General features: G+C 38.5%; 3 protein-coding genes across 4 annotated transcripts; all 3 read right to left on the reverse strand.

Moving 5' to 3' along the window:
- Window positions 1–205: 205 nt before the first annotated feature.
- LOC110763048 (protein DETOXIFICATION 40-like) lies at window positions 206–3303 on the reverse strand. Its single transcript, XM_088251304.1, has 7 exons — window positions 2927–3303; window positions 2116–2747; window positions 1626–1682; window positions 1272–1510; window positions 838–956; window positions 623–709; window positions 206–535 (listed from the first exon to the last, which is right to left on the reverse strand). Exons 1-7 carry the CDS (start codon window positions 3239–3241, stop codon window positions 458–460), a joined length of 1527 nt encoding a protein of 508 aa, XP_088107430.1. The 5' UTR covers window positions 3242–3303; the 3' UTR covers window positions 206–457.
- Window positions 3304–6068: 2765 nt separating this feature from the next.
- Window positions 6069–9177, reverse strand: LOC110763099 (protein DETOXIFICATION 40-like). The gene is made up of 7 exons (XM_021965852.2): window positions 8202–9177; window positions 7414–8045; window positions 7167–7223; window positions 6818–7056; window positions 6604–6722; window positions 6356–6442; window positions 6069–6221 (listed from the first exon to the last, which is right to left on the reverse strand). The coding sequence occupies exons 1-7, from the start codon at window positions 8517–8519 to the stop codon at window positions 6156–6158; spliced, it is 1518 nt and encodes a 505-aa protein (XP_021821544.1). The 5' UTR covers window positions 8520–9177; the 3' UTR covers window positions 6069–6155.
- Window positions 9178–9269: 92 nt separating this feature from the next.
- LOC110763100 (putative GPI-anchored protein At1g61900) lies at window positions 9270–13586 on the reverse strand. 2 transcript variants are annotated; one of them, XM_021965853.2, is made up of 8 exons: window positions 13272–13586; window positions 12130–12309; window positions 11417–12025; window positions 10600–10845; window positions 10463–10474; window positions 10095–10235; window positions 9895–9939; window positions 9270–9651 (listed from the first exon to the last, which is right to left on the reverse strand). In XM_021965853.2, exons 1-8 carry the CDS (start codon window positions 13360–13362, stop codon window positions 9581–9583), a joined length of 1395 nt encoding a protein of 464 aa, XP_021821545.1. In that variant the 5' UTR covers window positions 13363–13586; the 3' UTR covers window positions 9270–9580. The 2 variants fall into 2 exon arrangements, with proteins under 2 accessions (XP_021821545.1, XP_088108282.1); XM_088252156.1 differs by lacking the exon at window positions 10463–10474.

Here is a 13586-nt window from a genome sequence, read left to right on the forward strand (position 1 = left end):
TCACAGGATATTGTTCATCTGATGAGCCCTCCTTTTGTGGCGCATGCTTTCTCCTTGTATATTATGTAAAAACCTACGCGTGTCCTAGAGGTTTTCTTTTGTAATTTTAATTTCCTTAATTAGCAAAAATATATAAAATAAAAAAAAGTAATTCCATGTGACACACATTGCAGTAGAAATTAATAAAAGGGTTGAAGGAGGGAGGTTTTTGTTTTTTGGTTGGCCAATGAACAATTCTTGGATTGATATAAATAGGTTGGCCCAAAATGACAAAGATGAGAGCAGCCAAATACAACAAAACAGACAAACCACAAAATTAGCCCAAAAATACAATAATGCAAAACTTTCCATGCATGTAAAAAAGCAAGCACACCTCTCCATGTAACCTCCCCGACGACGACGTCCGCCAGAAAAACAAGAAAAGAGTAAGTTCAAAACTGGCCAACGCCAAACTCGACTAATTGGTCAGCACTTCATCATGGGGCTCCTTCTTATTGTCCTCCCAACTCTCCAAACGACTCTGTGTTTTTTCAACCTGCAAACAATTATTTAACGTTATTTTAAATATAATTGTCCAATGATAGTGAGATTAAAGTAGTTAATTATTATACATTAGGCTAACCTCTTTGTTCCAGTCAGTCCGATATGTGACCCACACTAAGATGATTGTCTGTATAAAAGTGCCTCCTATCATGCCACTCCATATTCCCTGACAAAAACAAAACAAACCTAAAATTAATTATACATAAAACCACAACACAAACCTATATATATATATATATATATATATAATTTTGGATAATTAAAGTGCTAAAAATAGGAAAATAGTATTGTCACCTGAGCTCCGAAATCGAACTTGAATCCAAGAAGGCAACCCACTGGGATCCCAATGACGTAGTAACATCCCACGTTAACATATGCTACAAATGCTTGCCATCCGCACCCAACAGCCACTCCTTTTATTTTGGCCCAAAAAGATAGAATCCTACATTAGGGCATATATAACCAGAGCAACACTCCAAAACGCACATTGCATTGCATGGTAAAGCCAACAAACGACACAAAGAAGAGGCAGATTCTGATGGCAATAAATAAAGTAACAATAAAAAAAATAAAAAAAATAGGACCACGTCGTATGATCTTGATGTTCAACTACTAGTCCATCACGTAGATTTTTAGATCGTTGACTGTTAGTTTATTAGACATTCATGGTCTGCCAACACATATACTGACAAAAAACAAAAAAACAAAACTTGATCAATCTCACGTACCAGACAAAACAGGTTGGATGCCATTGAGAACGATAGATATGGCAAGGTACGGAGAAAGGTCAGAGACGGCATTGGAGACTGTTTCTCCCTCAGTGAACACATAACTTATATCATGTCGTAAAACAATCACAATTATGGCGCACACCACCGATATGATGAAGGAGCTTGAAGTCACCACCACCACTGCAAATGCTGCCGATTTTGGATGTCCTGCCCCAAGCTCATTCCCAATCCTCACACTGCATAATTATTTATTCGTCATTAGGCTTCAAATAACTACTATAGCTCGATCAAGTGATTAAGAACAATTATCCCTGTATCCGATGTCGTGTGTGTTTTGTGAAATATACTGACCTTGCAGCAGCATTGAACCCCACAGCAATCATGAAGACCCATCCAGTTATGGTCATGCTGCATCAATTAATATTTCATCATAAGTTCAAAGATAATAATTTTTTATATTAGATATTAGATATTAGATATTGATACATGCATGTCCAACTTTTACATAAATAGTACAAGAAAACAATTAGATAGATACGAATACAAACGACACAGCAAAGAAAGCATGTCTCCTCCTCATCACATGAAAACCGTGTAAAAAGAAATACCTGAGCGTTTCATAACACATTGACTTTGGTCACAGCTTAAAAATAAATAAATAAATTGACTAGTTGTTGTGCCCAGCTACCAGACTAGTAGCTACCAAATTTTGTTTTTCGTTGTTTTTTGTGAGTGGTGCTAAGCAGAGCAAGAGTAGTGAGTGGACCTCCTGTCCTGATCTGATCATTAAGGTTAATAGGCAAACTAATTAATTAGAATTAATAACTTTGATTTGGCTCACCAAATAGAGAGAGCGTCCAATGCAATTTCAGCATTTTTAAGCAACCCAGCAAGCAAAACTATAATTTGATAGTACCAAGTCTCCAGGCAAAGCATGACGGCCGATGCCACAGACAATTTCAAAAAGCTCCACAGCCCAGAAAATGCCTTCATGCTAAAGCCTGTCCATGTGCGTCTGCACCTTGGCGTCCACAATATGTACACAAATTGCCCCACCACTATAAGCCACCACGAAAAACTCAACATCAACGCGGCGCCCAACAGGCCCCATCCCAATTTGTACACCACCACCCAACTTAGCACTATGTGCACCACCAGTGCCCCCAGCGATATGTAGGCGCTAGGGAACACTATGCTCTGGGCTTGGAGGAACTTTTGTATGGGGAAGTTGCAGGCGTAGGCAAAGATTTGAGGGATGAGACCGTAGACAAAGATCGCTGCCGCGGCGGCAATGGAGGCTGATTCACCTAGGCCTAACAAGATGGGCTTGCAGAAGATGTAAATTATCATCAGTGGGATGCTAGTTGCTAGGAGGAGGATTGTCGATCGCTGCATATATATGCCTAGCATGTCGTACTTATGTGCACCATAGGCTTGACCACACAGTGTCTCCACTGCACTACCCATACCAAGCTGCACCAAAAACACACATGAATTAATTATACCAAATTAATCCCTGGGAACATAGCAATCCGATGAATATGTTATGTTGTCAAATCGTACATCAGACATACCATATTTCACAGTCAAATAACATAACATAATATTCGATAAAAGAACATAGGCAAAATTAAAAAATTAATTAGTTGTACCATGAGGCCATAGGCGAAAACTTGAATGCCAGTGTTGCCAAGAGAGGAGGCAGCGAGTTCAAGGTTGCCAAGATGGCCACAGTAGATTTGGGTGGACATGGATATGACATTGTTGAGCAAGTAAACCACAACCGCCGGAGCTGCCAGGCGGAAGAGGGTCTTCAGCTCGAGCCATGTGCCGGTTCGGACGCGCTGGAAGTATGAGAGCTCAGTGTTGTTTAGTGTGTCTTCCAGTTCACGGCTCACTATTTGCATTGAAGATGATTTGGAAAGCAAGAGGGGTTCAGAGAGCTCGTTATCACTAGAAGGCTCCATGCTAGCTTGCTCTCCGATCTCTCTCTCTCTATAGCCTTCCACTGCGAGCAGCTCATAAGCTCTGCTTATATATATATATATATAGATGGGATGGCAAATCCTTTGCCAGATGTTAATAAATAAATAAAATAAAAAAAGAAGCTATAATAATAGTAATTTAAAAAAACAGATTTTACTTATTAATTGAGTGTTACATGTAAATAAATAAAAGGAACATGGATATGGTGTGTCACATTTACTTCTCGAGTGGCGTTTGTGCCTCTCTGAGTTTCTTTCTCGTATGGGTCAAATATATCGGCCACCTTAATTATATGGAGAAAATATATATATATATCTTCTTTTGAAATCAAATGTAAAGGTTGTCTTTTGCTTTCTTATTGACAAATCAGATCAAAGGCATACCACTCATGTAGCGACCATTACGAGTTGATATCTGTCTACCTAAATTATGGTGGTTTTTAAAAAATAATAATAATTATTTTATAATAATAACGTAATGTCGAGGCAAATATTCATTTTTGCACCCTGGAGAAGAAAAATATATATTATTTTGATTTTTTGGTTGTCCACGTAATTAAGTAATCATAGATCTTGTCATTACTTGGATTTGCTAAGCTGTTACGTATGTGAGAGATTAAGGTTATATTGCGCGCATGCGCATCTAATTTGTTAGTTTTATTTAGGACAGCAACCGGTAGTAGCTAATAGCTATAAATTAAGGTTCGCTTTTGAATCCTACAGTAACCGGAAATTCCCAAATTCGTTTGTTGTTGAAGTACATACAGAGTCATGCATGTGACTTGGCTACATCTGCCCCCACAAAACGATGAAACCAAAAGAAATTATTATCATAAAACGTCCCTGACGTTTGCGAAATTATCACATTGCATCCCTAATGTTTTTTTGTATCATTAATGGTCCCTAACGTTAATACATGTACTCTTAAATAGTCCTTCTGTCAAAAGAACCGTTAAATCTAGGGGTATAATCGTCAAATCAATCCAAAATTATAAATAAAAAATTTCTTCCCTTCTCTCTCTCTGTTTCTCTTTTTTTTTCTCCTCTCTTTCCTCCTCTTTTCTTCTTCTTTTCCTTCGCTGTTTCTTCTTTTCTCTCCCTTTTTTTTTTCTTCTTTCCTTCTTTGTTCCTCATTTTTCTTCTTTCCTTCTTTCTCTTTTTTTTTTCTTCCCTTCTCTCTCTCTGTTTCTCTTTTTTTTTCTCCTCTCTTTCCTCCTCTTTTCTTCTTCTTTTCCTTCGCTGTTTATTCTTTTCTCTCCCTTTTTTTTTCTTCTTTCCTTCTTTGTTCCTCATTTTTCTTCTTTCCTTCATTCTCTTTTTTTTTTTTTTCTTTTTTCTCTTTTTTCTTCCTCTTTCCTTCTCTCGGGGTGGTGATTTGGGTGGTTAGAGTGCTGGGTTGGTGGGCTATGGAATGGGGCAAGGAGAGAGTTGCAGAGAAAGTACATAGAGGGGGTGGTTATGGAGGTCGATGTGGTGGTTTGGGTGGCTAGAGTGGATGGGTTGGTGGGCTGTGGGAGGGCGCAGGGAGAGAGTTGCAGATAGAGTGGTGGCTTTGGTGGTCGGGGTGGTGGTTTGGGTGGCTAGAGGAGACAAAAAGAGAGAGAGAGAGAGAGAGAAGGGAAGGAAAAAAGAAAGAAAGAAGAAGAGTGAGCGGGGCCAGGCGGAGAGAAAGAAGAAAGAAGAAAGAAAAGAAGAGAGAAGGGAAGAAATTTTTTTTTATATAGTTTTGGATTGATTTGACGATTATACCCTTGAATTTAACGGTTTTTTTGACAGAGGGACTATTTAAGAGTACATGTATTAACGTTAGGGACCATTAATGATACAAAAAAACATTAGGGATGCAATGTGATAATTTCGTAAACGTCAGAGATGTTTTGTGATAATAAGCCCTCAATCAATTGTTCTTTGCAACAACAAACTAGTAAATCCCTTTACTTGATCAATCCCAGCAGCGCAAAAGGAATTTTGGTTTATTAAACTTGTTTAAAAACGATATCGTAACTAAAAAGTCGTTAAGAACATTTATCCACATGATCGCAGTTCTTATACTCTATTCGTCCTTCCCCAAATAACGTATGTATTATAAAAATAATAAAAAGCTGCTGCCAACTGAACATGATGCAGTTTATGATTGAGAAGTCAACGATTTGTATGGTTGCTTTTTTTGGGTGTGGTATGTGTATGTAGTTGTAGATGAGAAGATAGCAATTTACTGTTACCAAAAAAAAAGAAGATAGCAATTTATTAGGTGGGAATGAAATGGAATGGAAGGTGATGCTGCAGGTGGGCCAAGAGGTTTGATGCAGACCACTTATCTTTTTTACATATGGATCATTTGCCACAGTGGAGCTTGAGGACAAACTTTTGGTGTATCTGCAATATAAGACTGTGCAGTTTATCTACTTGTAATTCCACTTTTCAAACTAGAGTTGTGGAATAATTTTCAACTTTCAAGGACAATGGGAATCGGAATGGAGCACACAAGATGAATCCTTAGGTCAAGCCCCAATAATTATGAATTCAAATTGAAAAGGGCAGTTTTGCTGCTGCAACAGATTACGGTTCAGAAGTTGTGAATCCCTCTTGTTGAAATTGGTTATATAAACAAGTTTCTGTTCAAATGTTGATTTCAATTGTTTCGTTAGCTTGTTTTTTTTCATTCAACGGGAAACGTCTTTCTTCATCGATATCGCTTTTATGTTGTGCTTGTAGGGGGTGGTGAGTTAAAACTTGTTAAAAAAGTACTCGAGTTTAACTTAAGCGTCGAAAGAGTGAGATAATGAATTAGAATTTCCCATGTAAAAAGACAAGGCATGCCAATTGCCTCTCAGACAAACAAAGTTTTTTTTATTTTTAAAAGGAGAGTTTTGTCCCAAGTTTCCTAAACTTGAGTCTATTCATTGAGAAGAGGCTCTTTCTTGTCTTCCCATTCATCTATACGAATTTTTGATTTCTCAACCTGAAAAAATAATAATAATAAATTTACATTTGAATGCTTGATACACCTCCAAATTATATTTATATGGATATGATTGTATGATTAACTTATTGGAAGGGAAAAATCAAATTGAAATACTAGTTTGCCAACGTTACCTCTTTATTCCAGTCAGTCCGGAATGTGATCCAACAGAGTATAAGAGTTTGAATAAAAGTGCCCGCCAACATTCCCGACCATATTCCCTACACACACAATGGGAAAAAGAAAAAAAAAAGTCAGTCCCAAAGTTATGTAAATAAATTCATGGCTAGTGATTTTAACACCCCAAAGTGTAAATTATTCAGTTTTGAACTGAAAATGATTAAGAAAAACGAGTGTTAAAATCGCTACCCTAAATTCGTACCTTAGCTCCCAAGTCGAGCTTGAAGCCGAGAACACAACCCAATGGGATACCAATGATGTAGTAACATCCTATGTTAATCCATGCCACGATTGCTTGCCATCCACACCCAACAGCCACCCCTTAATTAATTCAAAAAATAAATAAATTAAGAATTAATGAACAAGCATCTTTCGTATTAATTAACTTAATTATCCAAACATAGTTCTTAAGTTACCAGACAAAACAGGTTGGATGCCGTTAAGTAAAAGAGTACAAGCCAAGAAGGGAGAAAGTTCAGCGACGGCATTAGAAACAGTGGAGCCCGCAGTGAATATATAGCTGAGGTAATGGCGGAGTGCAAGTATGATTATGGCAAGGATTAAGGAGATGACTAAGGAGCTTGTAGTTACAACCACCACTGCAAATGATGCTGATTTTGGATGCCCAGCACCAACCTCATTGCTCACCCTTATACTGTTTTTTTCACATTAATTAAACCACACACTAATTAATTTCATTAATTAATAATTAGTCCATAGTTGTATGTACCATTTCAATTAATTACATATGAATAAGTATCTGACCTTGCTGCAGCATTGAACCCAACAGAGATCATGAACACCCATCCAGATACAGCCATGCTGCATAAACTCAGTTATACATACTCTTTAGTGTACCAATAATTAAACAACAACAAAACCACATAAGCAAAAAGTATGAATTTGTTGATATGAGCGATAATGGAGAGGGGGGATTCGAACATAAGACCTCAAGTGTAGCAGTAACTGTTCTTAACCACTTACTACAAATGATTTTTGAGTTTCGTCTTACCAGACAGAGAGTGCGTCCAAGGCAATCTCAGCATTCTTGAGCAACCCAGCAATCAAGACCAAAATCTGAAAGTACCAAGTCTCAAGGCACAGCATGACCGCGGATGCAGCGGATAACTTCAGAAACTCCCAGAGCCCAGTAAAAGCCTGTGAGCTAAACCCAGTCCAAGTATATTTGCACCTTGGGCTCACCAAGATGTACACAAACTGGGCCACCACCATGATCCACCAAGACAAGCTCAAAACCAAAGATGCACCCAGCAAACCCCACCCTAATTTGTACACCACCACCCAACTAAGTACTAAGTGCACCACAACTGTAACGCCAGATATGCAGGCGCTAGGCCACACTATGCTCTGAGCCTGTAGGAATTTTTGTAAGGGAAAATTGCAAGCCAGGGCAAAGAGCTGTGGGATTAGGCCATAGACGAAGAGTGCTCCTGCAGATGCTATGCTCTCCGTCTCGCCTAATCCGATCAAGATTTGCTTGGAGAAGATGTAGATGAACATCACTGGGATTGCTGTTGCCGTGAGGAGAATTGTTGCTCGCTGCAAATATACACCCAGTATTTCGTTCTTATTTGCTCCAAATGCTTGGCCACACAATGTCTCCACTGCACTTCCCATTCCAAGCTATGCATGCACAAAACGAAGCATAATATTATTAACATCATGCATATATATTGCACGTATTTTCGATAAAAATTATAATTCTAGGATCACAAAATTTGTGCATAAAAATATGAAACAATAAGTAGACATGTGTACGTTACTTATGACAAATATTACCATGAGACCGTAAGCAAAGACAGCGACTCCAGTGTTCCCTAGAGAGGCACCAGCGAATTCAAGATTGCCAAGTTGGCCACAGAAGATGAGGGTGGCTACTGCAGTGATGTTGCTGAGCAAGTAATTCCCAACGGCTGGAGCTGCGAGGTAGAAGAGGGTCTTAATTTCGCGCCAAGAAGCCTGTCCAAGGCGCTGGAAGTATGAGAGGTCAGGGTTGGTTAGTATATCTTCCAGTGCAGAACTTATAGGCCCTCTTGCTGATGCTTCTTCGGATTGTAACAAGGCTTCATTGTGCTGATCGCTGTCCATGTTCTCCATGCTCGATCGATTTTCTCGTCTTGATCACTCTCTGGCTCTCTGCCTCTAAATTTAAAACAACAACACTTGCTCCAAATGACTTATATAGTGTATAAATATTGGAAATTTATGCAGGCCCTGCAGGGATTAAATTAACTCATAGTTGGATGGTCCAACACCTACTTGCTTTCTTTTAGTAAACTCCATTTATTTTTGGGGAGGAGGATCTTGATCGAATCGTCCCATCCTTTGTACATGACAATAGTTCAACCAAGCCTAGAAGAATTTGTCAAGGGGAAAATGAAACAACCTACACCCCTTGCTGCACTATTTAATATTTAGGTTAGGGGGAAAAAGATTTGTAATGTTTTACACGAAGAGGCGTATGCTTTCGGCTCAGCGTCCATACTATTCAAGTACTGTAAAAGACAAAATGTACTATTTCTGGGAACCTACAGGATGATAAAATACAAGCCAAAAACTCCCCCATAATCATAATACCAACCGTGCAGATTTATATCCCATGCATTGATTGGTCTCATTATACAGTTCTGAAAAATTGGCTAGAACAGCGCTGAAATTCTGAACCCAAACACTGACTTAATACTGGTGCAGTTTTAGCGCAAAAATATGGTCAGGGCCAACAAGAACGACAATAAGAAATGAAGCACATGAAAACTCCTATCATGACAAAAGTTGAGTTGGTCCATTGTGCATAATTCAGTACCACAAAGTGACTGGAAGGAGCCGCTATATTACTGCACATACTAATTGGGCAAAAAGAACTAAACTTATATTTAGGCTGCAATCTGAATTTACACATGCAATCTCGATAGTGTCAGCTACAATATAACCTCCCTCACTTTCCTAATTTTCTTTACAAAAAAAAATATTTATTACAGAAGCAAGCAAGAATCATGAATTAATATGGATTGGAAGCACAAACATTAAATCACCTCAGATCTAGCTTCTATCCCCAGTTCACGGTCTTCTATCGACTAGCTTGGGGTGACTAACATAACAAAGAACTAATCACTCCTCCTCCTTCAAGGACCGACAAGTTTCTTTCAAGGGAATACTTATTACAAAATCATCATGAGGACCACCCCAGAAGCAAGGAGTAGAGAAAGCATCACATCATCATTGTACAGACCTAAAGAACATGAGAGCACACATATGTTTAAAGTTAAATTCAGAAACAGCCCAAAAGGAGGAAAAGAAAAAACAAAATCACAATTAATTTGTTTTGCAACTTGTTCTTAAGAGTTTTCATAAGGTCAAAATATCTGAGCATGCCTTACATACTATACTGCACTTGGGGACTACTCAAATAAACCAAATTAGCACTGAGGCAGTAAATGATCCCCCATGAAGATAAATGAATGGACCTACTCACCACTTTCAGCGGATGCTGCTGCAGGAAGTGCAGGAATCTTGACATCTGAAATTCCAACAAGTCAGGCAAAAATCATTAGAGCATGACAGAAAGGACATACATACAACCTTTATTAACAACAAAGTCTTGCAAATTTTAATATCAAATGGAATAGTAGGGTATTCCATACAAATGAATAAACGTTAATAGCTTACACATACTTTTACTGCATGATGAACCTGCCCCTTGAGAAGAGGTGGGCCAGGGAGCTGGAATGTTATCATTCAGATCACAAAGGAAGCTGACCCCTGAACTGTCAAATGTTGCATCGGAAGGCAAGCTCGGCAGAAGACATCCAGACACTATGATGCAAAAAGTACAAAAATAGACCAGTTTACAAGACTAGAACAAGAAAAGAGCAAAAGCACTGGCATGAAATTATTGGCAAAGTCAAAAGTAGTTACTTTGACAATAAAAAGATGCTAACAATTGAAAAGGTGTAATTTCATCTTTCGGCTACAGTGAACCTTTCTGGTAAAGCTAAGCAGTATAATATAATTGGACAATACAAACGAACCAAGTTTATTACCTTGATTTCCAACTGAATTGTACAAATCCGATCCCCAAATCAATTTGACATAGAGAAATCACATAAAATTTTGTATTAGTAACATGATCCAATGCTTAAAGTTTGCTTTAAAAAGGGGACTAGAGGAACATACTAACCTTGGAGGGAGAAATCCTTGAGGCTTATATGACATAGGCTGTACACATTTTCAGTAATATTTGATTTTCTTAACTTCATGCCCAGTGATGCAGCACAATCCAAAGCTTGCAAGTTGGTTATGAAACTCTGCTTTTGCAAGTGGGACACATAGCTCTCCATGGCAGTACAACAGGCAGTCTGGTTACTTATCCCATTCCCACAACCCATTGCAACATGCTTCATGTTGGGGAAAACCAGGGGACAAACTGAAGTGAACACCAGATACATTACAGGATCAGATACTCCAATTGGAGATTGGCATCTCTAAGTAAAATCAAACTGATATAAGATACTGAGCAAACATAAACTAGTACTCTCTCTCGCACACACTCCACATACAAAAATCATGGAATAATAAACTATAATAATGCAGGTGTAAGCCTTGAATATGATGAAGGTATACAGATAAAATTCCAATAATATCTCCGAAATGTCTGATCCAAATTCATAAAGATGGCAATCCAACTGTAGGAAATGCCAAGAAAATTCTCTCCCATACAGAGAGAGAGAAAGATGGAGAGAGTTTTTATCAGAAGATATATGTAATCACAGATATTCCTTAACCACTAGCACTAATACATCGATACTTTACTTTTAGGAGAAATCTCTGACAAACTTCTAGAAAAATATATGAGGACCCCATGTTTTAAACTGTTAAAATAATAACTAGTATATATATATATATATATATTTTGTTAGAGAAAATAAAAAATAAAAGAAAAAGTACAGAACTTTGATGGAGGTTCTGTGTAGCACCATGTTTTACTCTAAACTCACCCTTGTTAATCTTGCAATTAGATAGTCCCCTTAGAACTTCCTTAGCATGAGAAGGATTGAGTTTACTTGCCAGCCACCGGAGGACAATACTTTTGCAGTCATTGACTTTACTTACTCCATCAGGTAAGATATCATGAGCACCATCCGTGCTCAAAAGATCAGAAGCTTTTGATGCGATCCTCGTAGCAGCTTCTAATATGGCATTTTGACAAGTTTGAGCACAGCATTCTTTCACAGGGTCAATCTTCTCACAAGCGGCAAGCAACTTGGAAGTATCAACTGTATCCTCAAACTCATTAACATCAATGACTGGGCAAGATGCATAAGTCAGATTTGATGAATGAACCGAGCATATTTGTGCAAGACTGTCATTTGCACCCTGGCCCACCAAAATCTGCTCAATATCTGATAGACAATGTTTAGCAACCGTCCCATTTAAAGCAAGAACATTGGTCTCTTTACTGGATTGACCAAGGAGAATTGTGAGAGTGGCTTCCAACTGTGGGCAACAAATTACATTAGCGAGCAGTGGTGCAAAAACCGACCAACAATCAACTGAGGTCACACTCATCAAACTCTCAGCAACACTGAAGTTTAGCGTACAGAGTCCTGCACCCACAGATCAACACGAAAATATATAACTTCAGATCTTAACCAAAAAATGCGTTGGGGAATCTAATTTAACTAGAGAAATTAAGGAGGGCGGGAGGAACCTGATAATTTTGGGACAGTGGCATTTGTGAATGGTGCCAGTGGTGAAGGAGCCAGAAGGGGAAGAAAGGGCTGAGGAGTCCCTGTAGGAGAGATCATCGGTAACATAGAATCTTCTTGTTTAATCGTCAAGACTGGATCTTTAACATAAGTTAACGTGCTGCCACAACATATATGGAGACCTATAAAACAAATCATTTACAAAGATTACTATCAGAAACATTTAGATGGATAGTTTCTTCATGAATTTTTTTTGGTTTTGGTTTCCCAGGGTATCCCCGCGCGACTGCGGAGACTAAATCCCTCAAGGTACGGTCAGGCGCAAAGCGGGGACCTCTCCCGACAGAGTCTGCTCTATTCGCAAGTGCCTGGGATCGAACCCAGGACCTCTTGTTTAAAGGATCCAAGCCCCTTCCACTTGGACCAACTCATGTTGGTTCATGAATTTTTCGATCAGTAGTTCTAAAGCCTTAAATCAACTAGTATTGTTGAGGTAACTAAGAGGAAGTCAAAAACGAAAAAGAATGAGATAAAAGGCATTATATACAAACTATCATAAATCCTAGAACTGCTTAGCAATGAATACTTCAACCAAAGGCAAGTAATGTGCCTCAATAGTGTCCAAAATCTAGCAATGATGGCGATTAGGGTGAAATCTTAATTCCGCAGTTCCATACTAATGTATGTCATACAAAGTTATAAGAGCAAACCTATACCAACTCGAACAGCAATCAAAATCTCAACACTGCCCTAAACCTGGGATATTTTTAGTTCATTCTAACAAGTGACTAAAGAACTAAATAGTAGTGGAAGTGAAGCTGTGGCTTATAACAAGCAACACATTAGGAGATTGAGGAGAATAGGAGTTTAATCACTTTGAGAGCCAAATGCACCATATCCTTGGAAACTGAAATCAAAATCTAGAGCCTTTCACAGAATCTGAGTTGCACAAAAATACCAAAGGTCAAATTATTCGAAACCCATTTCCCCTGCCCCCTATAAAAATCACGAGATTTTCCCAAAACCCAGTTACATTCTTCAAAATAAAGCAACTTTAATAATGACCCAGAAGACAAAACTCAAGATCATGCAAAATTAAGCAGAACCCAGTAAAGAAATCAACAAGAAACATATGAATACTCACATAGGAACAACATAAATATAGGGACGGTGAGCTTCAGAGACACCATTTCCTTCATGCCTTCAATTTCCTTACCCCCAAATAGTGAAACCATCACAAAAGACTACAACCAAGTGGAGTGAAACTGAAGAAAAACAGAGAGAGAAGGAGATAGATGAAGGACTGAAACTCAGCTTGCAAGTATCTGCCTTGGAATTTCTCAGAGAATGGTTTGGCGTATGTGAGAAAATAAAGGAGACATTGTGAAAACAGGAAGATATGAGAGATAGAGACAGAGTAGAGAGAAGCCATGAATGAGCTTCAAAGTGGGGTGGGGCC

Source organism: Prunus avium, chromosome 4, assembly GCF_965620075.1.
Source record: "Prunus avium chromosome 4, drPruAviu1.hap1.1, whole genome shotgun sequence".
In the NCBI taxonomy this organism is placed as follows: domain Eukaryota; kingdom Viridiplantae; phylum Streptophyta; class Magnoliopsida; order Rosales; family Rosaceae; genus Prunus; species Prunus avium.